Genomic DNA, 27069 nt, shown 5'->3' with positions numbered 1-27069 from the left:
TTATGAGAATATTCTCAAACAGTGTAGCTTCTATAGAAATTCTATGTAGAGTTCTTTTAAAGCATAAGATTAAAAAATCTTTTGTTCCTTAGGCTCATCCTCATAGCCTAAAGGCACTTACTTTTCTCAAATGAAGGAGTCACAGACCCACTGGTGGTTATGTCTGCTACTGGCTCCATAGATGGGCAGCGTAATTCACCATTTCCCATAGAGCAGGAGCAGCAACCTATATAGATAAAATATAGGTTGTGATGGGAGAGTCCAATCACACAAAAAAAGGACAATGTAAAGAGATGCCAAATGAAACAAAACACCCCCCCCCCAAAAAAAACCAACAAATCCCCGAATTCATTTATATACACACAGAGATTTTCCATACAGCCTCAATGTATGGGTAATGATCAAAAAGTATTTAAATGTGCTTATGTATAAATTAACATTTAAGGAGTGTCAGACAAAGGATCAGCCCCTTTACATACTGCCTCTTTTTTGTATAAGACAAAGAAAATGTTTTTGTTTGTTCTCCAGCTGGTATCTTTTTTGGAACACCAGGGAATTCTCGTAATTAATTAAATTTTTTTTAAGGAAGATGTTTTTATCCATGCTATGTTATTAGTTTCCAGTGTGTTTTGGGAAATAAGAATTTGACCACTTTCCTAAAATACAGCTTTGATTTCACCACTCCTTGGATGAATTCTAGTTTGACAGAGAATTCATCCAAACCCTCTTCTCTTCTAAGTTTAGCTCAAAACTCACTTCTTTCAAGAACGTGTCTTCTACCAGTTTAGAAGATGCAGTAAAAGCAATTGTATTCTTTTTTATTTTTAGATATATACTGCTGAAACTCTCTTGCTGGTTTTTAGGTAGATTGGTTTATAGAAGTCACACTGAGACACTTACTATAGAGCTGTAATTTTACTCTGTATATTCAGAGAACTGCATAGTGTCCTTTAAAACATCACGCTCATACATGGACACGGTGCTCCTTGATATGGATTGTAATAGAATAACTTCAGTGATAAACTGTATTAGAGCTTAATGTACTAAAAAGCATAATTCATAGGCTGAAACATTCACTGATAATACGCTCTAATTTTTCATTAGTGTCATTAAAAATAAAAAAAAGATTTCAAAGTATGAAAACAATCATCTATAATAAAACTATTACAAATGTCTTTCTAAATTTAAGATAATGATGCCACAGAATAATTGAAAAGAAAACACAGAAATCATCTGGCTCTGCCTCTTATCTTCAGAACTTGAAGGCTTAAATCCACTAAGATAAATTGTTAACAAAACAGATATAAAGCCAGCCCATTCCAAGGACATATGTGTAGGGAACATACACATATAGCAGTTTTCCCCTTCAAACATGTGCCTTCTTATTTATGTGTGTGTGTGTTTGTTGCTCAGTAATACACCATACTTATTTATTATCTTTTCATTCTACCCTTTGACCTCCTTCATAGAGCATTTCTCCTATGCTCTACTCCCTACCTCTGGCAACTATCAATCCTGTTCTCAGTATCTATGAGCTTTTCCCCCCCTCCAAAGATTCCACATATAAGAGAGATGATATTGCCTTCTCTTTTATTAACTGAACCTTTGATCTCATATTAAAGTAGGTTAATTTTCCTTTCAATTATAATTCCATACTTTATAAGCAAGTCATGTGTCTCTGACAAATGTGTAGCAAGGGGCAGAGGGGAGTGAACTATTTTGGATTCTGAGATTTGGGGAGGCCAGGCTGGACATCTAATGTGCTATGTATTAATACTATTAGCAAAGCAGAAAAGAACAGACTGTAGGGAAGGAAAATAACCAGACAGGTTTAAAAACCTTTTTCCTAGGAACATGGGTGAATAGGCAAATAAACAAGAACTTTGCCTTAGCAGTTTTCAGGTGGCTTCAGAAAATCACATCATATCTTATCAACCCATCCATCTATCCATTCATCTAACAAATATTACGAAACATATATAGGAAACCTGACACCATGCTAGGTGCTGAGGCTACAATGGTGGGCAAGTCAGTCACAGCACTTACAGTCTAGTGGGTTATACTGATAATTTAACAAGCAATTATAAAGCAGTGAGGTAAGAGGAGAGAGAGGTATAAACATCACAGAAGGTTTTCTATTGAGATAAGCCATAACTGTCTTCTGATTCTCTACTTATTTATACAAAAGGTGCCAGCTAGTTATCCTGCTGGAGATGATGATGACAGGGTTTAAAGAATATCTATGATGCTGTTTATTTGCTATTTTTAAAGGACAGTAAAGACAGCAGCAAAAGTCTCTGGGCTTAAGACACTTAGTTTAGGACTCTCTGCACTCGTTCGCAGGGCTTTGGTGGACAGTTCTAAAACACTTGCAGGAAAAGAAGACTTAGAGAGTGGTGAATGGTCTTTACAACCTATCTGAAAACATACAGTAGACTGATTTATAGGATAAATGTTAAGAGTCCACAAAGAAGGCAAGGAAGGAAAGGATGCTGGGCATGATCAGAAAAGTACTCTAGATGTCAGAGAAGTGGCTTTTAAAATTTTAGTGAACACATATACATAATCCTTAAATTTCCATTTTCAAAGGGAAAATAGTCAAGAGGACTCAAAAGAATGGAATTCTGATGCTATAATCACAAAGGATCTAATAAAGAAATTAGTGAACACCACCAATAAAATGAACTAAAGGAGGCCTGATTGAAGCAGGGTTGATGTAAATCACTAGTTGGCCAAATACAACCCTATGTAGTGGGACCCCACAGTCCTGTGTAGGTGTTATCAGCATCAGATATAGAAACCAAGGCACGGGAAACTTGCCTACGACCAAATAATAAAGTTCTAGAGTCAGACTTGAACCTAGGCAGACTGATTCCATATCCCTGTTTCTAGCCCTGGTCCTATCTCCTTCCAGTTTGGGATGATGAAAGATGGGAGCGAGGGAGGCAGGCAATATAAGCAGTGAGATGTGTGGGATCCTCTTCCTTTTAAGACAGTTAAAATGAATTTTAAACCTTTTCTTTTTTCTCTTTCTTTTCTACTTATCGCTATTTACAACTAATAGTTTTAAGATCAGGTATTGTTCTACTCTACAAACTCTCTAAACAAAATAGAGGCCATCGTTTACACTTCCCAGCACAACGGTCGATGTCTATGAAATCTCTGCATGCGCCAGTGAATCCAAAATGCAAACTCTATTGCTGAATTCCCTTCATGAATTGAGGCAAACCCCATAACAACTGTTAACACATTAAAAATGTCACTGGTTAGGGTCATATTTTCACACAGGGACATATGTTCACTATAAATAAACATTTTAGGCTTTGCAGTCCACTGGGTGTCTGTTGAATGACTCAACTCTGCCAATACAGCATGAAAGCATCCACAGACAATACAGAAGTAAATGAGCATGTCTGTGTTTCATGTGATGGACACAAATTTGAATTTCATATAACTTTAAAGTGTCATAAAATATTTGTCTTTTAAAATTTTTTCTTCAACCCTTTAAAAACATAAAAGCTATTCTTAGGTTTGGGGCCATAAACAGGTGGCAGACTGCAGTTTGCCAACTCCTAACTTTTACCATTATCCCTGCTTCAATTAAACCTCTTTAGTTCATTTTATTGATGGTGCTTACTTGATGCATTGTTCTTAAGTTAACAAACATAGATGTTTAGTTTCCTAGAAAGAGCCTTCCCTCAGTTGTTAACTCTTCTCTAAACTCTCAGGCCCAAAGAAGTCTGAGGATTAGACTTATTCTCACAAAAGATTATCCTCATAAAAGATTTATAAACAAGAATCTAATAAATGAACTTGTAAGCTCTTTCTATTACTGACTATGATTCAAGTTCCCCATTTTACAAATACCTGTGATATTGAAGATAATTCAAGGAAGTTCCTTTACACAAAACATTTAGAGTACATGCTATATAGGCATATAAAAGTTTCTTTATATTTAAGGATCATACTTGTTTCTGGGACAGAACTTGTAAAAGATTCAGGTTCATTTACTGGCGCTGGACTGTCCTCGAAAGCAGTGTTTGCCGGCTCTGCTGCTTTGCGGTCCTGAGACTGGTCAAAACCTTCATAGCGTCCTGCTTGGGAGGTGCGGTTCATACACATGAGTGATATGCCAGCTATCACAATGCTGCAGAACAGGGTAACTGCTGTGATGATCATCTGTCAACGTTGCAGAGAGACGTTAGGCCACTTTTCACAATCCCAGCTTGATAATCTTAGTAGATGACTTAAGGGCGCTTTTTTGGTGGAAAATGCATTATCTCAATAGCTATAGATGCTCTATAACAGTGGTTCTTAAAAAAGAGGAAGAGTATGGAAGGAATGTAAAGTACTTACAGAGAAATTAGGGTTTGTCTCTAATCAAATGCGATGTCTAGCTGTTCTTTTCATTATGTATCATGTCCTTGTTTACTAGTAATCTAAAGTAAGTGAAAGTGATAGTTGCTCAGTTGTGTTCGACTCTTTATGATCCCACGAACTGCAGCCTGCCAGGCTCCTCTGTCCGTGAAATTCTTCCAGCAAGAATACTAGAGTGGGTAGCCATTCTCTTTTCCAGGGGATCTTCCTGACCTAGGGATCAAACCTGGGTCTGCCGCACTGCAGGGAGATTCTTTACTGTCTGAGCACTTAGAGACTTTTTCTTCACATCAGAGTTTTTGTTTGATTTAATACATAGCTCAAGTGTACTTTAACTAGAGACCTTATATGGTGATAATACTAAAGATAAGTAATTGCAGCTAACACTTATAATCTTCAGCTAAAAAAGACATACGTGTTAGTTTCTCAGTCGTGTCTGATTCTTTGTGAGTCTGACTGTAGCCCACCAGGTTCCAATGTCCATGGAATTCTCTAGGAAAGAATACTGGAGTGGGTTGCCGTTCCCTACTCCAGGGGACTCTTTCTGACCCAGGGCTCGAACCTGGGTCTCCTGCATTGCAGGGAGATTCTTTACTATCTGAGCCACCAGTGAAGCCCCAAAACAGGCTTAGATATGTAAAATCATTTTTGTTTTTTTAATTTCATTTTCTTTTTTATAGACATGTAAAAACATTTATCACATTTTGAGGTGTAAGTTAACAAAGTGACATAGGATCACTAGTGTGATAAGCAATAAGTTGGAATACATTTTCAAAATTAATTTCAATGTAAGTATAGCAAAACACATTAAGCAGCTAAAAAGAGACATTCTCAAGAACAGAACTGTCAATAAACTCTTCTCACCTGCTCTTTTCCATAAAAGAAGGCTGAGTCAATGCTTTCTCCATTATGTTTTCCAGTTACCAAAAGAACACCAACAAGGAGAGCAGGAATCCTATTAATGAGAGTTTAGAGAGAAAGACAGAGAGAGAGAGATGAATAGTAACTGTGTATGTGAGAACAGGTAAGCAAACAGAAAGCTACCAACTTACCCCCAGCCAGATATTATGATGATTCCAACAGGAATTTGTACCCTTTCTCTCTTTTTCAAAAGAAATAAAGAAATTGCTAGAAGGCCTAAGAATAAGAAATAGAGATTAAAAGATAGGTGATTACTCTCGATGTTGATCAGACTTCATGGAACTTTAACCAAGCTTATTTCAATAGTAGTCTGTAGTTCTTGCCCTAGAATTTACTCCTTCTAAATAAATGCTTTTCCCAATATTTTGAAGCAAGTTTTCTTAATTCAAAATCATTTGTTTTCCCTCCTATATTGCTTCTTTACTAAAATCTTCTTGTTTTATACATGAGGACTTTTTCAAAAAGCCCAAATCATTTTGTTCTTTTGATTCATGTGTTTGGAATCTAAGTATATTTGCGGGAAAAAAAATTTTTTTTTAACTGGATACAGAACAATTCTAAAAATAAAAACACCCCTGTTCTGCTGTTGCTAAGAAAGTATAGGTAATTCTCACAAAGGTTTGTTTTTGGAAAACTCACCAAGTCTAAATGATGGACCTTAATATAAACTTAATACAGAAACAAATGTTTTAAACGTTTGGACAGATGTTTTAAAATAAATATTTCATGAGCTTTCCTTATACTTTATACCCAATTATTTATAGAAGTAACATCTTATTTTATAAATTTTACACAGCTATAGAAGCTTAGAACTTCAGGGCTGGAAGGGACCGCTGTCTTAAATTAATTCCTTCATTTTATAGCTGTGTAAACAAGGGTTTGCCCAAGCCACACAGCCAGCAGAGGGCAGAGCAAGACTAGAAACCCAGTCTTCTGACAGAAGGTTAAGTCCTTCAGCTCTGTTCAGTGTTCCTAAAACTCGTCTGTTAACCCATTCAGTTCAGTTCAGTTCAGTTCAGTTGCTCAGTTGTGTCCGACTCTTTGCGACCCCATGAATCGACCCCATGAATCGCAGCACACCAGGCCTCCCTGTCCATCACCAACTCCCAGAGTTCACTCAGACCCACGTCCATCAAGTCAGTGATGCCATCCAGCCATCTCATCCTCTGTCGTCCCCTTCTCCTCCTGCCCCCAATCCCTCCCAGCATCAGTCTTTTCCAATGAGTCAACTCTCTGCATGAGGTAGCCAAAGTACTGGAGTTTCAGCTTTAGCATCATTCCTTCCAAAGAAATCCCAGGGCTGATCTCCTTCACAATGGACTGGTTGGATCTCCTAGGGATCTGGAAATTTCTATGAGAAATGTTAACTCTTTTTGCTTTATTTGCAGTGGTGACCATCTTATAACCAAAGCACACTCTCATTATTTCAGGGTTTATATCTGGTTTTATATTAAGTTTGAGGCAAATGATACCACAACACAGTTCAAATTAACGTTCTGTGGTAGTTTGAAGAGGGAAAAGCGATGAGATAACCAGCTCATAAACCCACACATCAAAGTAAAGGTAGGTCAAAAAAAAAAAAACAACCACCAAAAAACCCTATCAGAGAAGTGAGTTCAAGCTATGATTCAGATTAGCAAAATAAGATCCTTTGTCATGTCAATTAATGTTGCTAACTACTTACTGAGCTTGTATTTTTGTTTAAATCTAATGAATTTGCTTTGGTTTTAAAATTGTATATTAGCTGTATATAACGTCCAACCAGCTGATGCAAAGAGCTGACTCACTGGAAAAGACCCTGATGTTGGGAAAGATTGAGGGCAGGAGGAGAAGGGGGTGACAGAGGATAAAATGGTTGGATGGCATCACTGACTCAATGGACATGAGTTTGAGCAAACTCTGGGAGATGGTGAAGGACAGGGAAGTCTGGAGTGCTGGGGTTCATGGGGTAACAAAGAGTCGGACACGACTTAGCAACTGAACAACAAGGAATTTATACCTAGATTTAAGATTATACAGATTAAGTAACACTGTGCTATCAATAATACGAATCAACACTGAGCTCCCTGAGAATTGATTTTCTTTATACGGAACCCACTCAGTTCTCAAGTTCAAGAGACTATCATACCAGTGCTCCTCCCAAGGCATTTGTAGCCTCTATTGTTTCAGGTTTAAGGTACCAGGGAAACAAGCAACCAATCACAAAGGAGTGCCAACTGTGTTACAATAGTGAGGGGACTCTTGAAAATTCTAATGTTTGTCATTTTATTCCTGCCTTGTGAAAACACTGACAAATGAACAAAAGGCTCAGTCTAGGCCTGGATGTCTCACCGATGAAGCTGTGAGAGCTCTTGCCTCAATCAGCTAAACTCTTCGGGTCTTATTTTCCTCATTTGCAAAATGAAAGATTTAAACTAGACCGGTGTTCCCAAAAGCAAGAAGACTGTAGGTGCCACAAAGATGAACATTTTTTTTTTTTTTTTACTAATTATGTGTCTAACACGTGCTTGAAAAAATTTTAACTAACACATAAAACCCAGTGGGATTTTACCGAGATAAGGCTAAATTTGTAATATTAAAGTTAAAAAAAATAAGTTAATTTTAAGGGGGAAAGAAAGGACACGTGGTATGCAGATATGGCAAAATTCATGAGGGTGGCTTGCAAATGAGTAAAACTGAAAAATGGCTGAACAAAATGATTTAAAATGACCTTTTAGATCCAAAATTCTGTTATAATAATCTTAAGGTTAAAGGGCCCCTTCACTGACCCCTTCATTGGGGTCAGGAAATTCAGAACAGCTTCTTTGGAGATTTTGGTATTCAAGCTTGAAGAGAATCTCAGAGAAACCTGGGGCTTTTTGATAAACTGAGCTCTTTACTGCTCTCTTATTCTCATTATAAATTTAACCTTAATAAACCTAAGTATTAGAGATCAAGTTGTTTCCTCTGTATTTGGAAATAATCTCTAGGCTCTTTTAACTTGACACCTCATGAAAACCCTCACACCATGCAAGGTGTACTTGCCTTTAAAAAACTACAAACCTCCTGTGTGCACTGAATTCATTTTGTAATTTCTCACCACATTGTCGCTTCACTTCACAAAGCCGTTGACTTAGATGGGTCCTGCTTTCGATCCTGAAGGCATGAAATCAAAGGCCTATTCCCTCCAGCCACTTCGCTGCCTCCTAACAGTGGCTGTAACTAGCGCAACAATTCTACAATTCCCTTTTATGTGCCATTTTACAGGTTTGCATTTGTGGTATGACTACAAATCAGCCAGACTGATTGATTCATAAACATACCAGAATGCATGCACCCAAATTAATGTTTTCCTTCAAATGAGCAATGTGCTAAAACATTCTGAATATCCTTTTTGGAGCCAGTTGAAATGAAAAATAGTTTTTTCTTATGACTATTCTTCTATTTCCATACCCTTTTAATCACTTGTTTTTCTTGTTCTTATACTACTGCTCTTCCCTCTACTCAATAATACAGTTAAATTTGTTGAGCGCCTACCATGTACCAGGCCTAAACATCCATATTTAATTTAGTTCTCAAAATAACCCTGTAAGGTGCTTACTTAAGCACCTTAAGGTTCCCTGTAAGGAAACAGACCGCAAGTTAAGGCATTTGCTTAGGGCAGAATGATAATTATTGCTCATTCAGTTCAGCTGGGTTCTAAGCGTGCTCTGGTACACAGCTCACATCCTCATCCCCCTCTGCCCATTCCTTCTCTCCCTGCCTGCTTCCAGTGCTCGCACCCTCGATGGCTCAAAGGGGAGCTCTGCTGACTGTGGCCTAGAACCAAGGCCCTGAGGACAAGGACATGTGACTGGAAACCATCTGAGCCCAGGTAGAAAAAGAGTGATCAGGAAACAGAACTCAGCTTTGCAGACTGCCTAGTTAATGAGTACAACTGCCTGAGCAGGTTCCCTCATCCTGTACTGCTAGACTTAAAATAGATCACTAGAAGCTGGAACCTCAAGTGATGGAGGGGAGGGAGACCCTAAATTTCTCTTCATGATCCAACTTACCTGTCCACAGGTAGGTGCTATAGAGGGAGCTGTACAATAAGACAAACACCAGAATTTGTCCAACAAAATTTTTTTCTTTAACAAAATTCCATATCATCATTCCAGCACAGACAACAGACTGAAGAAAAAAATGATAAAAAAAAAACCCCAAATCAGTCATACTCACATGACTCATACTCATGTGTTTTATTCACAGCAACTATAATTATTCATTTAAAATTTTTGCTGAGCAATTAACTATTGCATCTTAGTTATACTAAAACAGTAAGTTTTATGATTAAAAACCTTTTTATACAGCACCTTTAACAATGTACATATTTAATTGAAACAGATAATGACAAGATTCTAAATCCTAAGCTTATATTTAGTAAAGGTTTACATAGAAAATGCTAAACTTCTTTCCAGTATAATTTGAGACATGCCAAGATTTAGCTAGAAAAGTAATGACAGGTAAATTTTTAATAATTCAATTACTTCTATTAAAAAATGCAAAGTTATCACCAACTGTCATTACAGTTGTCTTTTAGTATCCACAGAGGATTGGTTCTAGGACCCGTCCTTATCCCCTGACAGATAGATACCAGAATCCAAGTATACTCAAGTTCTTATACAAAATTCTATAGTATTTGCATACAACCTATGTACATCTTCCTGTATACTTAAAAAAATATTTTTTTAAATTGAAGGATAATTGATTTACAGAATTTTGTTGTTTTCTGCCAAATATCAACATGAATCAGCCATAGGTATACATATGTCCCCTCTCTCTTGAACCTCCCCCCCAACTCCCTCCCCATCCCACCTCAGAGAGGGTTGTTATATAGCCCCTGTTTGAGTTCCATGAGTTTCTGTATACTTTAAATCATCTACAGATTACTTATAATACTGAATACAATGTTAACGCTATGTAAATAGTTGTCGGCATATGGTAAATTCAAGTTTTGCTTTTTTGGAACTTTCTGGAAATTTTTTTTCTGAATATTTTCAATCTGTGGTTGGTTGATTCTGAGCATGTGAAACCTATGGATATGGAGGGCCAACTGTATTAGCCTCAACTTTATATAGTGCAAGAGCCAATGCAATATTTAATAAATTAGGAATAAATTAATTATGATCAAATTGCAACAACTGATTGCATTTGGTAAAAAACACTTTGATTTTATAACTGGAAAAACCTAACAAAGAAATTTTCTCCTCTATAGAAATATCAGTTCAGTCGCTCAGTTGTATCCGACTCTTTGTGACCCCATGAACCGCGGCACGCCAGGCCTCCCTGTCCATCACCAACTCCCAGAATCCACCCAAACCCACATCCATTGAGTCGGTGATGCCATCCAGCCATCTCACCCTCTGTCGTCCCCTTCTCCTCCTGCCCTCAATCCTTCCCAGCATCAGGGTCTTTTCCAATGAGTCAGCTGTTTGCATATAATCAATGAGAAAAACAGCTTTAATTATCTGTAGGTTTACTAACCTGAGCGATGAGTAAATTAGTTGTAAGCATATGAGGAAGCTGTTTATATTTCTTGCTCAAAAGAAGAATAGCCAAAGACCAGATCTTAAAGAGAGAGTTTCAAAAGTTATTCAGGTTTCTTAATCTTTGTAACTACTTATTAATTACTAATTTTTATTTTTAATGACTAATTACTTATTAGACTCTTTAAAGAATTCTTTTATCCTGGTTCAAAAAGGAACAGCAATATTTTATTATTTTAACCTTAGTTCCCAAAAGGGTATTAAGGTAAACTAATATCCAAAGTAAAATAAAGAGCATGGGGAGAACACCTTGACCAGGGCCATGTCAACTTTCCCTACCTTTGGTGGCTGGGGTGGGACATAGGTTCGCAGCCAACTATTCAGAAAAAGAGATGAGTGGGAGACGCAGTTATAATGCACTACCGTAAGTCTTCCCGTTTTGATTCCACCATATTGGCTCATGAGGTACCTAAATTCCAGGCTATCTTACTTCCAACAATACACGTCACCCTCCTTAAGATGAATTTTCCTGCATTCTTTACATTTAGAAGGATACATAATAGTTACCTAAATATGTTATTTGATTTCCTTCTTTCTTCTCACCTCGTTGTCAATCAAAAGTTATGTTGTCTCTCCCCCCTCCACCAAACTGCCTTCTTATCAGTGGGCATAGATTTTAAGAATATGTAACAGAAGCAAAATTTCTTAAAAACTATATTAATCACACATGTATTTGTTGCCAATGTATATATTCATCCTTATCTCCTTTGACAGCAAATATTCTCTTTTTTTAAGCCAGAATACTATTTGAATTCAATAGGCACTCAATCTATAAGATACTCTAGTTGCCAAGTGTATAAGTATTTAATATGGGCTAGATATATTCAAAAGTTTCATTAACATTAAATGGGTGTTTGGTCTTAATCCCAAAGGTCCCTGACAAAAACACAGTTCTACGATAGCTAGTATCTGTATAGTGATTCACCATTTGCAGAATGCTTTTTATATATATTGTCTCATGTAATCCTTAAAACAAACCATGGAAATAGGTGAAGTTATTATCTCTATTTTATAGATGAGAAAACTGAACCTTAGAGCAGTTAAGGTTACTCCACAGAGAAATACAGCTAGTTTGTGATAGGTGCATGCATGCATGCTAAGTTGCTTCAATAGTCTCTGACTCTTTGTGACCCTATGGACTGTAGCCCACCAGGCTCCTCTGTCCATGGGCATTCTCCAGGCAGGAATACTGGAGTGGGTTGCCATGCCCTCCTCCAGGGGATCTTCCCGACCCAGGGATGGAACTCATGTCTCTTATGTCTCCTGCACTGGCAGGTGGGTTCTTTACCATTGAGCCACCCAGGAAACCCCAGTTTGTGACAGCACCAGGAGTCAAGTCCAAGTCTGACTAAATCTCATGCCTTGTCTGTTATACAATTCTACCTCCCAAATGGAAAGGCAAAACTCAGAAGGCTGATACTACATTTTATGGGCAGGCTTCGGTTTTCTCTATTGTACAAGAAATTAGGTTTTTATTCCATAACTTTCTATTACCAAGCTATTTTCAGATTCACTCTGTGATTTTCGTTCATTTTTATACTGAATCATACTTACCAAGGAGACCAGGCTGATAATACTTATATCAAAACTAACATTCTGGATGGCATATGCCAGTGGCTTAGGGTCCATGGTGGGAAAAGTCAGTAACCAGGCAGAAACGTACATGATCGGTGCAGACACAAACGTGCTTATTACCATCCCTGAGGTTATCTGCCAAAATGAAATCAAACTGAGGAAGAGTCGCAGACTCAAACAATTCACATAAACTTTAGCCATAGCACACCAAGGTATTCTAAAATAAAAGTGAGAGTCCGTAAAAAGACATCACAGAATCCAACATGTTATCTAATAGCATATTCCCCTCTCTGAGCATTCTTAAACATAGTTAAGTTCCTTTGGCTCCTCTTTTAATCCATGCTCAATTTATATCTGCATATAACAAATACTAGAAATCCCACAGCTGATGGTTATTTTCTAGGTTCCGGAAAGTAAACCATATGAATCATCTACTTAAACTGATGACCAGTTTCTTTCCATACTATTTGATAAACTATAGGGCAATAAAAGCAATTTCAAAAAGAGAAAAATTACCATGCAAATATTCTACCGATTAAATAATGGAACTAATGGAACTTAAGTGAACAATTTAGTTCCTTCATGTTGTTTTCAAAAACATCCACTCTAATGCCGTGGCTAACGCATCCAGCGTGCTTGGACACTAGTTGGTGTGAACCAACTTAACTATTTATTGCAGTTGATTATGTGGTATTTTGCATCTGGTGGCTGGATTATCAATGAATAAAACAGATTTTCTCTCTCACATTTCAAAATTTACCCTTCTATAAATAGCCTTCAGGCTTAACTATAATTATAGCATTAAAATACTTGAAACTAAAAAGATGAATGAAAAAATTCAGGGCTGAATAAAGATCCCAGATTAAATAACTCTATTGTTACATGATGCCTCTTTATTTACAATGAGGCAGTTTCCAGATATCAAATTCTCATATAAGAATGTAGATTTCTGTGTTTCAAAAATTCATTTTTCTACTAACCAAACAATCAAACTTAGCAAGTAATATATACATACAATCTCTACTTCCATGTTGAACTGTGTTGCAAAGATAGCCACTCCTGGTGCTACAGGAAAGACACCATACAAAAACGCGTAATTTGACAAACTTGTGTGGTTTACTACACTGTCGTCCTTGTCCAAGAGTTCCACCATTTCTCTGCATAGAAGTGGCAGCACCAGGCTGAAGAAACAAGAAATACATCATTGCTTGATATCGAAGCATGCTGGTCCCCAAGTAATAAATTGCTCTAGTGAATTTGGCATTAGGTTCTTCTTCTGCCCAGAAGGTATCATTTTATTGAAAGAATCAAATATTCAACTTGGAGCTACTTAAAGTAAAACAATATTCTTTAAACATCAGGAATTAGGAAAAGAAACTCAGATTTTTTTGTGTTCTATGAATAATTTTCTTGCAAAAAATTTGTAAAATGTTGCAATTATACTGCTGTTACTTGCTTTCCATATTAGTTCATCACAATGTTAAAAAAAAAAAAAAGACTCACAAGCTGAGTAAACTTGTTTAAAAGAAAATTACTAAACATTTTTTTGGGGGAAAAACCCCAGCTGACCCTTATTATGATCAGGGTTTTAAATGCTTCAGGTAATAACAGTGCTACTAAGTAGATTCTAAAAGGCAGTAGAGAAATAGGTATCTTACAATTAGTTTTTTATCTTTGTAAAGAAAAAAGGTTTAGCAAAGGGAACTATAATAACTGAGGTAGAGCAGAAGCTAGTTAAATCCAAATCTGGTGAAGAGTCAATTATGAAACAAATCCTCCAGGATTCCATAGAAACAGCATATCAAAAGTAGTGAATTAAAGGAGCTTTCCTTTAAAAAGAACAAAACCAAGGTTAATATTGTCACCACAGTACATACAGAGATGCTCTCAGATGGAGTCAAGAACCACTTTTATGTATTTTTATAATTAAAAGACAAAATTATGTAATAGGAATCATAGAACCAGAAAAAAAAATTTTAATGAGAATATTTAAATATTTTTAAGTAATGGTTGGTAATCACTGTCATTGTCAGAACTGTATTTACTATTGTGGCAAAACTAAATATTACTTTATTTCCAAGAGCATAAAACCACTATAAATAATCTTCAGAATTTATATTCATTTTTATTATTTTGAAAATATAGATACTATTTCCTATTGCACAGTTCTCATGAATTGTCTACAGAGGAGCTAAATTCAATAGTTAAATATGCCCTAAGTGCCTTGGGATCATCTCATAGTAAAATTATGTCACCTACACCAGGAAGTATAACTCCATGGCTAAAGAGCTAAAGAGGCTGAAGAACTATTAACTAAGGAGCTAAGAACTTTTCATTTGCAGGTTAGGATCAGATGGTTGATAATAATCAATACTACTGACATATCCATATTTAGAAAATTTAACCACCTTCAGAATTTTAGAATATTTCCCCTAAATTGATGGAATAAAGTTGTATGTTCAAAATTATTGCTTTCCTCATAGCCAAATCCCTGTGTTCAGATCCTCATGTTCAGCTACTTGGTCTTTTATCATCTGCTCTGGAGAAAGAAATGGCAACCCACTCCAGTATTCTTGCCTGGAAAATCCTGTGGACACAGGAACCCGGTAGGCTACAGTCCATAGGCTCACAAAGAGTCAGGTATGACTGAGTGACTTCACTTTCATAGCCAATAGGATTTTAACAGATTTAGAATACTCAGAAATCCTGAAAAATTCCCTTAAAACTATGATCAAACTAGGACCTTGGAAGGTATTAGGGAACATTACATAAAAGCTGAAGGGAAACCATAGTCTTTATTCTTTAACAGTAAAATAGAAAAAACAACCTGCACAGAAATGACTTTCCACAATCACCAATATCACATTTTCCTTTAAAACCATTCAATTAGGAGGGATTACTACTATCGAACTATTTAAAGGAGAAAATCCCAACAAATTGGCTAAATAAAGTAAGGCTTTCACAAAGTATAATTCCCAAGTAAATAAGTGAAACTTACAGTTTAGCTGTGATGAGAAGAATTAGTACAACAAATGCTGACTTCTTTAGTTTCTTTATTTTTCCTACCATTGTAAGACCAAGATAAAATAGAGCTGATCCAGAAAAAGAATTTGCAAGTCCATCAAGAAAATTTTCCATATATTCAGGCACCTTTTGATCAAGAATAAAATTGAAGGCAATGCCAATGAAGACCATAAATACTATTGGGTTCTGTAACACACGCAAAAGTCCAAGTCCCAAAATTTTCACTTTGTTTTGAGAAGCATTCTGAGTGTCTTTCCATTTCTGAATTTCACAGAAGATAAATCCTATAGGGTTTAACATCATTAGAGATATTGGTGCCACTAAGTAAATGTACTGGAGATATTCTGGGTATGTTGTTTGATATAAAGCTTCAACTGCAAAATACAAATTAAAATTGATTAAAAAATGACCACCACAGAAATATATTAATAAATTATGTATATAATATGTTCCTTGCTTAATTATAATATATTGTACATTAACCTAAATAGTGTAGAATGACTTCATTAGCTTAGTTTTGGAAAAATATATTTTAGTAAAGCTGAAAAGGAAGAAAAACACACTATATTAAATGACATAGTTTATAAGGCAATAATCAACTTTTAAAAATTTTTAGTTAAACTAATTTTTACTGTGTAGAGGCTAAGACTAGTCTCAAGAAAGGGGCAGAATTGTACAGGTCTTAAAACAATTTAAAGTTAAAATCTACTAACCAAATGTTTAAGTAGTCATAGCACCAAGGTGGTTGTTGGTTCTCTTGAGAGGAAGTTTCACTGACGTGATGAGGCAGAAATCAGAGGGCAGAGGAGAGAAATGGAGAAATGGAGGAGAGAGGAGGAGACAACGGACTGAAAAATGAGGACTGATGTGATGGAGTCCAAGCTATACAGGAAAAGCAGTGAAGACAGGACATGGCTAACAGATAAAAAGCAGAGGGGCCAGAGACTGAAGGTTCCTGTGAAATCCAAGTAGGTGTAGTTGGAAATTTAGGAGATCACAGCAGGTCGGATAGTGAGCTACTGAATTTAGTGTTTCCCAGATGGCTAGGTCCAGGATGTGGCTATGGGAGTTGGCAGCTAAAATGCAGTAGAGGAAAACATCATTGAAGGTGAGGAGGTCAAGGAACTGAGAGAGCAGAGAGCTTGGTGGGTAGCTCACATGGATACTAATGTCAAACAAGATAATGGCAAAACTTGGGAGTAGAGGTGACGACAGAGAGCCAGCTATTAGTCTTCAGTGAATGAGGAACAACAATGAGGATGGGTGGTCTAGCAGGCAGCAGGGACCTCAAAGAAGCAGTGTGTACCGAAGAGCAGAGAATACTGTATGCACAGTGGTTGAGGATGCCAGTCCTGCCCACCCACTGCGCACGTGGTATGAAAGTGATTTAGAAATGAACAGCCTACACTGGAGAGGAAGGAACACCTTCAGGAAGGAAGCCCCATGAAGCTGCTGAAGAATTATAGATGGTAAAGTGGACCCAAGAAACGTTTCGAAGGGGGAGACAGTAAAGTCATGTCAATGTACATTTAACTAATGCAAATTCAACTACGCTTTCTTAGGAAAACAAAAGCTTCAATTTTCTTCTTCATACAGCATGTCCTCAACCACAAACTAATTACGTATTCACTGAAGAACAACGCTTGAGAAAGAATCTGGCTTTTAGACTTAGGAAAAATGTTACAATATACATGGAATATGTGTGCTGTATTTTGTGGGTGATTTGAGGGATTTCTCAGGGGTTCAATTGTACATGATGACTTTAGAATCTAACCACCGTATAAGATGAGTCTCCTTGATTCACGTGAGGGTTGGTGGCCTGGTCTTGGCTTGATCAGCACAACTTAAAGCCTTGCAGCTAGCAAACTGATCTCTAGGCACAGTTTTTGGCAATGAGTTATGAAATTATTCAACCTAATATATAAAAAGGTTGACTCATAAATGATTTTCAAGATGAGACAGATAAAAAAGAGAATAGCCACAATCACTCACAATCCCTTGCTTCATAAGAGGCAATCATGTGAAAAAATGTAAAAGATTAGGCTTCTCAATTTACATTAAGATAAAGTGACAAGGTAGGAAAATATATTTGTTTACATACTCAGGATACATGAGTTCAGTTAATGTCAAGTACATGTCCCATTAGTTATGTAACTGGATTATATAACCTTTAGAAGATCCTGTTCTCGTTAGCTAAAACCTACTTTTTATAAGATTCAATTCCCCTTTTCTCAGCGAAGCACATACAGAGGTCTCTAATATCTCTGAAATGCAGTAGTTAAACAAAACACATTTGATTACCTAAAATTTCACAAATTCTTTCCACTGATTTCCAAATTAGATATACTAGCTCTATAACTCAGTGGTTTTCTTTCATGTTTCTAAAGTTTCACCTTTTAAGTTTAAAAAAAAAATAAAAGCAGTACTTTGGATAACTATTTCTAGTTAGCTATAGTTTTGATTAGATAGTCTAACTCAAAGAGAAACCTTCCCACCCCACCCCCCAATTTTTAAAATAGAGTATATTTTAGAAAAGGCTTGTGTTTTCGATCTGAGCTTAAGAATTTCCCCAAGTAGCCAAAATAAAATTCATAAGGTTTTTCCTTTGAGAATGTAAAAGCACACAAAGTCCCTTAAGTTAATGTTTTTTAAAAAAAAAAACAAACCCAGAAATGTATTTTCCTGGTACAGTAGCACTTAATCACCATCATATAATGGACTTCAGGTTGTTTGAAAAGTTCAAAGCGAATATGAGCAACAGTCTATTATCAAGGTCTAGCGCATTGGAGAAGGAAATGGCAACCCACTCCAGTGTTCTTGCTTGGAGAATCCCAGGGACAGGGGAGCCTGGTGGGCTGCTGTCTATGGGGTTGCACAGAGTCGGACACGACTCAAGTGACTTAGCAGCAGCAGCAGCAGCAGCCAATCACCAAATACTTTCTTCTTTTGCACTATCTTTTGTATTTGATTCCTACATGGAATCTTGATTCCTACTACTCCCACTAGTTAAAAATCTCAAAACTGGAAGTCCAGTGGTTAAGACTTCACCTTCCAATGCAGGGAGTGTGGGTTCAACTCCTGGTCAGGGAGCTAAGATCCCACATGCCTCCTGGCTAAAAAACAAAACATAAAGCTGAAGCAATACTGTAACAAATTGAACAAAGACTTTAAAAATGATCCACATCAAAAAGAAAATCTCAAAATTGGGCTACCTACTGTTTACCATCCTATATTCCTCTGGTTTTTCTTGACCATCCCCTCCATCCATTTTATTTGCTATTGACAATGTAACCTAAATCTTAAATTTCAAAAATTAAGATTTCCCCACAGCTCTCCCCACCCACAAGACCATATATAACATCTTTCTTTTGACATTCATCGTCCAGTCGCCACAGCTGGTTCCTTATTCATCCAGCTCATCTTTCACTATACCTTACTGCAAATCCTCCATCAGCCAATTTATATCACTGTTACACTGGATAAACACCAGGTTCATAATTACTAGTTCTATATGCTGAAATCACTGCAGATGGTGACTGCAGCCATGAAATTAAAAGACGCTTACTCCTTGGAAGGAAAGTTATGACCAACCTAGATAATATATTCAAAAACAGAGACATTACTTTGCCAACAAAGGTTCGTCTAGTCAAGACTATGGTTTTTCCTGTGGTCATGTATGGATGTGAGAGTTGGACTGTGAAGAAGGCTGAGCGCCGAAGAATTGATGCTTTTGAACTTCGGTGTTGGAGAAGACTCTTGAGAGTCCCTTGGACTGCAAGGAGATCCAACCAGTCCATTCTGAAGGAGATCACCCCTGGGATTTCTTTAGAAGGAATGATGCTAAAGCTGAAACTCCAGTACTTTGGCCACCTCATGCGAAGAGTTGACTCACTGGAAAAGACTCTGATGCTGGGAGGGATTGGGGGCAAGAGGAGAAGGGGATGACAGAGGATGAGATGGCTGGATGGCATCACTGACTTGATGGACGTGAGTTGAGTGAACTCTGGGAGTTGGTGATGGACAGGGAGACCTGGCGTGCTGTGATTCATGGGATTGCAAAGAGTCAGACACGACTGAGCGACTGATCTGATCTGATCTGATATGCTGATCATTATCCCCCAACATCTTGAAGTCTCTTCTTTCTTACCCAAATCTTGCCTACTATTTAAGGCCTGTCTCAGGTAACATTTCTTCCACCAAGTCTTCAGTCTATATCATGGATATCCCCTTCCCTGGATGGCTCTGGTACCTTGTTTCATATCAGTGCCACCTCAACAAATTCTGAGTTCCTTGAAGGCATCATTTTATAACCCCCAGTCCCAGCAGAGCACTAAGCAAATCTGAAAATACTTGCTGAATGGAATTAACATATCAGTGAATGTCAAAGGTTTCAGACAGACTATAAATGTATTCTGTAACCTAGCAATTTATACCTAATTGTTATCCATGAACCCATTTCTTTTTATATCCAATGTTTTTCTTTTTTCATATTCTGAATATTTATAAAGCAGGTTACTATTGGGATATTTTAAGTCAGTTGAACAGGTATATGAAGGCAAAAGAAATACAGTCTAGTGCGAAAGCAAAAACTGGGAATAAATCCCTGTTAAATTACTAAAATAGGGTTCAATATGGGAATTTCAGTCCATTCTGCCATTCCTTTGCATAATGATTTAATATTTCATCTTCATCTATAAATAGATAGCTCTATTCATTACCAATCTGAATACAGTTTTTCAAATCTGAAAAAAAATGATTTTCAGTGACCCACATTAACAAATTAGATTTATAATCATTATATCAACTATTAAGTGCTAATTAATACTTAAAAATAAGGCTCTTGGGGGAGGGGAGAATCCCACTATGAGGAATTACTATATAGCCTTGAAGAACTAAGAGACAAAATTAGCCACCCACTGTGCCTCCCATTTTGATTCCTGCAGGTTTTCAGTCCCTAGCAAATAACACAAAGACCCAGACAAGATCATTCTATTATTTAATGGCTTATAGTTAAATGCTTCATTTCCTTTCTGTTTACAGCTCAAGCACTAGAGCATAATTATGATTAGTCGGGGTGCTTATGCTATCAGCATTGTTTGAAGAATAAATTATAGGACTTAACTATGCCCCATTAGTATCTTTTAATGACAGAGGCAGGGAACCATTCTGATTTGCTGAGATCAACATTTCACCTCAGTAGATTCCTGGCTTCTTCTCATACTCAGATTTCTTAAAGTACCTTTGAAAAGAATTTTTTCTTAAAATAGCAAGCTTCCTTTTTTAGTCTGCAATAATGAAATGTAGTATTCTGTCACTTGAGTACAGATAAATCATTTTGATGCCATTTTACAGACCTTTATAATTGTCATAGAGAAAAAGGAAACATGACTCTCCTTTGTCTTTAATCATTAACTTATCCCTCTTCTTCTGAGTAACCTGTAAATTGGACCAATGTTGCAGATCAAATGCAGTCTTAAAAAGGACATTTCCTTTAAGCTGTGATGCTTATCTGTGAACAAGAGAGTGGGAATTCTTGGGAGCTGTCCAGTAACAAACAAAAGAATGGTCTTCTCTCTAGAGACAGTCTTCTCTGTTCACCCTAAGCATGGCCACAAGGCAGATGGGCATGAACAGAGATAATAAATCATCTCATCAGAGCAAATATATGGCCCTACAGTTCTGTACCACATCTTCCAATCTGCAGATATATGAGAAAACATTTATTGTCTATACTGTTGATTTCTAGTAAAGTTATTGTCTACAACCTAATGTTATAAGAGCTCTTATATTGTGATTTAAAAACAACAACAACAAAATAAAAACAAAAATTACAACTCAAAGTATGCAAGTATAATCATCAGGGAAAGTGGGCTAGCACCCTGATGGAAACATGATTATTTCTGAATTCACTGATTTAGTATGGGACATGAGAGAAGCAGCAATGAAAATGGTTGACTATATTTTTTACTTGGAGATTCTGCCTTAATATGAAAATGAATAAACTCATCTAATAGGTCTTTTGCTACTGCTCCTCATTTTATGAATTATTTTGAACAATGTAAAGATAAAGAAAAACTTTGATTCGATCTGAAAATAATATATCACAAGGGCTAGTTGGGCCTCCTAATGATTCGATGGGCATGTTATATAACTGTGTGGCATAAAAGCACACCCAGGATTTAAATCTAGTCACCTGTTAGCTGTGTGACCTGGGGCAAGACAATTAAATCTCTAAGTCTGCCTCCTTATTTGAAAATGAGGATAATAACATCTGCCCTACCTCAAATGAGATAAGTATATAAGTACTCTTGGAAAGTTACAAATATTACTTCTATTTAATTATGGGCTTACTCCTCTATGACGGCATGAAACTTATGGTTCATGTCTAAATTAAGATATAGCACTATTTATTATTTAACACTATGATACTTAGCCATTTCTAAAGTCCTTCCTTATATCATAAATACCTTGACAAACATACATTATTAATGCTCCTGAAGAGATGGACAACACATTAACTTTTTGCTCTTTTATTTCCAAAGTCTTTATTTAAATGCTTGGTTCAGCCTTAATTTTAAAATTCATTAACCTTCAAGGAACACCTATCTCGTTTCTGACTATTTACAGCTCAGTTATCTAACAGCCTAGTTTTTTCTCTTTCATAATCTCCGGCTTTACTCAGAGTGATTTAATTTCTAAGGTAAATCTCTATTTCTGGTGAATGTGAGATGGAGGAAAATGATAAACCGTATAGTCCTCCAGAATCCTTTCAGTGCCAGAGGTGAAATAACTTTTCTGGAGGGGGGATAGTTAAAAAGTAAGAAATTTGAAAGTTAATGGCAGATTTCAATTGTTCATTTCATTAAGTTTCATTTAGTTTCTGCCCAAAAGATATATCACCAGAGAGGCCTTCACTGAGCCTACCTCCCACCTCAAATAGCACCTCCTTATAAAATAACACTACTTTATTTTTATGGCCCTTGTAATTACCTGATATTATTTTTATTTTCCCATTAAAATGTAAATTCAATATGTACAAGAACTTTGTTCACAAGGATATTCCCAGCAGCTAGCATAGTCATTGGTGCTAACAGGCTCCTATCAATAAATGAAGGAAAAAAATGAATGACTATATTCATAATATTCAGATCCCTACATTATGATAAATGATCAAAGCACAACATAAACTTTAACATAAAGAATATTAAAGACTAGTTATTAAAGTACACTACACACATTGGTGGCAGTTTGGAAAACAGAATATGTTTCTAAGATATCTAAACAGTCTCAGTTGGTATGTTTACTATTTCATTAGGAAACATACACATGGAAACATAAAATTAGGCTGTTTAAAGAGTTGGAAATTTAAAGAAGGGAAAGTTGGAAAGGTTAAAAAAAAAACACATCATTTTGTTCTTAAACAAGAAATTAACTTCAACAAAAGTACACTGATATTTTGAATAACAAATTCAATAACAGGCATTAATGTAAAGTAATATATACTCTAAATGGTAAGAAAAATAGGGAAGGGAAAAAGTCCCTCATAAATTTCCACTGCTAACACCTAATAATGACTGTTTTTAAACAGGTGTATGCCTATGCTTTTTACGTAATTTAAATCAGAATCTGATCTCTTCTGGAAATTAAACTTCTTTCGTATGTGACTGTGGAGAAGAAAAAGAATACTATTAGAGGGCTCAAAGTTTATTTGGATATGACCATTTATTTTAAGTAGATGTTTGAAGGTGCCTCAAACTCTGAAAAAATATATAATCCAATTAACTTAAGACATATTTAAGAAAAAACACAAAAGATTTCTTAGATACCAGAATGAGGTATAAACCGCTAACACAGTCAAAAGATTCATGGTAAAGGCTTACATTTTATTACCTCCTAAAACACCTGAAATTTATTAAAACTTAAAAAATAAAAAATAACTTACCTATAGGATATCCCAATGCAAAGTCATTACTTTGTGTAGCAAAAATAGGAAATAGTCCGGCTTTGCTAAATCGACTATCGGGACTGGCAACCAATAACGTTAATATACATACAACGAAAAATACAGAAGCTTTGGCAATTAAGATACTGTATAGAAAAGACCAATCCACATTAGAAAAATTAAGTACGACCATGTTTTTGAATAGTAAAGCTGGAAGTGCAAATCTGGAGACAAAATTTCCCAGTCCTTTTGCTTGTGTTGATGTTATAACATTGGCCCTTCCTGCTATGTAGCCACAAAGGACTATGCCAAAGCATTCTAGTAAGGCTGGAAAAAGCCTTGTTATTGACATTGAAGGTGGGTCATTAGTGGAATTAAATCCATGTGTAACTGGTGAGGACAAAGTCTTGGTCATATTGACTGCAAGGGTTAAGTTCTTGGCAGGTATATCGGAAAAAGAATTCATTTTCTTTCACCTTCCAACTCCAACCAGAGCTCTGAAAAGAAAGGAAGAAAGATTCAGTGTGAAATCAACAAGAAGAATTCTAGTTGCAAGGATACACTGGCAAACCTAAATTTATTAAATGGCCAAATAAATACACAAAATTTTTTTCAACTACCATCATAGAAAAATACAATGAAGAGAAAAAAAAGGGTGGGAATGTCTGCTAACAACAACCTCTTGACTCTCAAAGGTGAGTCAGCTCAAAATATTTATGTCTTATATTCAGTAAAAGATACGAGTAAAATAACATCCACAAATATCACAGCTGCAATGATGCCCTGTGGTTCTCTCCAGTGATCCAGACTCAAGCTCCGCCTGGTGGATAAGAGCATGGGGCCCACAGAGTCTCTGCTGAATGTCCACTGCAGCCAAATTGTCCAGAAATTTCAGAAGTTCTCAGGGCTACATCAAGGAGTCACAATGGACAGGAAGGTCCTTTCCAGCCTGCAGAAGGTCTTGAATATAGGATAGGAAAAAGAATATAATAAAATATCACTAATTAACTTTGAACCAGTAACTTCTGTGCCTCACTTTCCTCATGTGTGAAATGGCGATAATAGGACCTACCTCATAGGAACTCGATATTATTCAATATCAAGTCCTTATAACCACATTTGCTACAAATAAATCACTTAACAAAAGTTAAATATAACTTGGTGGCATATAAGAGAGAGAATGAAGGAAAAAATGATGGCCTCCCACCTACCTAGTCTTCGTTCCTTTTACACCAGAAACACACATTGGCTGTCCTGAATGCTCCATAGCGGCACTGAATGTGCCCTTGAGCACCACAGGGACTTTGCACATCAAGTTCACTCTAAAATATTCTCTTCCCTAACCACCTACCATTCTCCACACAACAACTACCCATCCTTTGAATTGTATGCAAATCAATTCAGGAGTTGTTGTAGGTAAGGCTCCTCTAACACTATACCCAGGCAAGAAGCCTTTCTCAAGTAGAATCATATTCCTTAACTTTAGGCCACTTTTCTCAGTTTATTAGACTGTGCATTTGAGTGACTATGTGATTTATGTCTGTCTCCTTCACCGGACATTAAGTGCCATAGAAGCAAGGACTGTGCATGCTTTTGTTTCTTCCTAATGCTGAGCACAGTGCCTGAAGATTAAGGCACATAGGAGATTAAGAGACGAAAACAATTACCTGCTCTTGTATAAACCCTTCACTCTTAGGTGGATCAATGGTCTCTCTTAGGAACTGTCTACTTCATGAACAGAATCTTGTTTTTCTCTGAATGCTAAGTATTCTAAGTTTTTTACTATATATAGCAACAGGCCCAAGACCACAAAATGTGCTCTAAAATGTTCTAAAAGCTGTTCATACAATGTTAAAGAACACAAAATGTCTTGCAAAATGTTCTAAAGATGTTCAGAAAATGCTAAAGCAAGGAAAACTTTATGTTAACATGACAATACTTAGCAGACTTTCTTCTTGTAGCCAGGGACACATTAGATTTGAACAACTCTGTAACTAATCAGCTTTTATTAGTAACTAGAAGTTAATATAGAGACCATTGCCAATTCCTAAGGGATTATTATGGGTAAACCATCCAAAGTAACCTTATATAACATAAAAAGTAAAACAGCTTATGCTTCCTGAAATGTACAATGCCCAGGGTTAAATTCTTAAACACCCATCTAACATTAAGGACTCAGATGGCAGGCCAGAAACCAACAACAACTGATCCAAGGGGGTGTGGATGAGATAATTTTCTCTGAGCTACCCTAGTATAAGCTGAATTCATTTAAAAACATGTTTAAATCTGGATCAGGACAAGTTATTTTCCTACTAGGATTAGATAGGAGTGGTCAATATACACAAAACCTGTAATACTCACACATACTTGAAGTCTACCAAATAAGCATCAGATTATATCCTGGGAAAGCTACTGATTGATACAGGTAGTCATAACGGAAGTAAGGAGCTGGTAAATGAGTGAACTAAAGTGTTAAACATTCAGAGCCCCTGAGAGATGTGGATTTGAAAAACTAGTGCTAAGATTAAAGTGATAAACTACTCCAGTCTTCTGTTATTTTTTAAAAGTTCCCTATATTTCTTTGCCTGGACTAACTTACACTTCTCACTGCCCCTTATTTGTACCAACCACACTTGCATGTCAATTTATTCCAATAATTTTTAAACCAACAGTTTTAAGTAAATTTGCAGTTGTTCAGTGAAGAGTCAAATGGCCCGAACCCAATTTGGGGCCTATCGCTTATCAACTCCTTGGGCAACTAAGCCTGTCTGCACTTCAGCTTCTTCAACTGTAAAATGAGAGTAAAAATCTCCTTAGACAGATATTGTGAGGACTGGAGATTTTATACACAGCTTATTATAGTAGCTTTTCACAAAGTAGACCTTCAAGAAATGATAATAACAGCTATTGGGAGTTGTGTGTCCTAATAATAACAAGAATGGTAGTAAATTAAATACAATTAATTGTTCTATGCCAATTCTTCAAACATACTTGGTATTAAAGAGCCTTCAACTAAAACAGAGGGATGGGATAGATTATAAGGTCATCAGTTTTTGTTTTATACCAAACAACTAAGGGGAGTTTAAAAATTTAGTTTGATCTTAGTTGTTAACAGGGAAGGGAAAGTTCTTTAGTTCCCTCTAGGTGATGGTCATATAGTTGTAGCCATGTCCAGGTTTAACTTTCAGTTAGTCAAAAATTAAGAGAAAAACTTTGAAAAGTAATCTTCCCTTTCCCATGAAGCTTCTTTTAATGTTCCTTGATATTATAAAAGCAATATCTGCTAATTGAGGGGCAATCAAAATAACCAAAAAGGACTTAGAAAGTTTTATGTCATCTTAATTTTTTTTCCTCCAACAGGAAGAAAATAAACTTCCTAAAGCATTCTTTTAAAATAAACAGGAGCCACAGGAATGGAAGTATTTTTTAAAAATCGCATCCAGTCTTTTCATCTCCTTAAAAACCAATGCTTGTTAAAGAACAAAAAGTTGGCTTGTCACAGAAAAAGACCACTCACTGGGACGGGAGCAGACAAAACCTATACACTAGCCACTTCTGGTCACTCATGATTTAGATAACAAGGAGGAACCACTGACACTGTAAACTGCTATTAAGTGAAAATCGGGAGGAGGGTTCTGACTGGTTTCAAAGAGAAAGCTTTAA

The 27069-nt window shown here is 36.4% G+C and overlaps 1 protein-coding gene across 4 annotated transcripts in view; it reads right to left on the bottom strand.

Annotated features, from left to right (window-relative positions):
- Positions 1-27069, bottom strand: part of GPR155 (G protein-coupled receptor 155) — a 40742-nt gene that overhangs the window by 12687 nt on the left and 986 nt on the right. For 2 of the 4 annotated variants that reach the window (XM_055572183.1, XM_055572186.1), the window contains exons 2-12: positions 24086-24366; positions 23407-23903; positions 15439-15838; positions 13456-13621; positions 12420-12575; positions 10804-10887; positions 9333-9450; positions 5430-5514; positions 5242-5332; positions 3969-4179; positions 122-226 (exon numbers count right to left, since the gene is read on the bottom strand). In XM_055572183.1, the coding sequence (XP_055428158.1) occupies positions 122-226; positions 3969-4179; positions 5242-5332; positions 5430-5514; positions 9333-9450; positions 10804-10887; positions 12420-12575; positions 13456-13621; positions 15439-15838; positions 23407-23872 (1882 nt within the window). In that variant the 5' untranslated portion in view covers positions 23873-23903; positions 24086-24366. The remainder of the gene's footprint in view (positions 1-121; positions 227-3968; positions 4180-5241; positions 5333-5429; positions 5515-9332; positions 9451-10803; positions 10888-12419; positions 12576-13455; positions 13622-15438; positions 15839-23406; positions 23904-24085; positions 24367-27069) is intronic. The other 2 variants (XM_055572184.1, XM_055572185.1) reach the window with 2 other exon arrangements.

The sequence above is a fragment of the Bubalus kerabau genome, chromosome 3 (genome assembly GCF_029407905.1).
Source record: "Bubalus kerabau isolate K-KA32 ecotype Philippines breed swamp buffalo chromosome 3, PCC_UOA_SB_1v2, whole genome shotgun sequence".
In the NCBI taxonomy this organism is placed as follows: Eukaryota; Metazoa; Chordata; class Mammalia; order Artiodactyla; family Bovidae; genus Bubalus; species Bubalus kerabau.
Note: the sequence above shows the minus strand (reverse complement) of the source record. Positions and strands in the feature narration are given on the sequence as shown.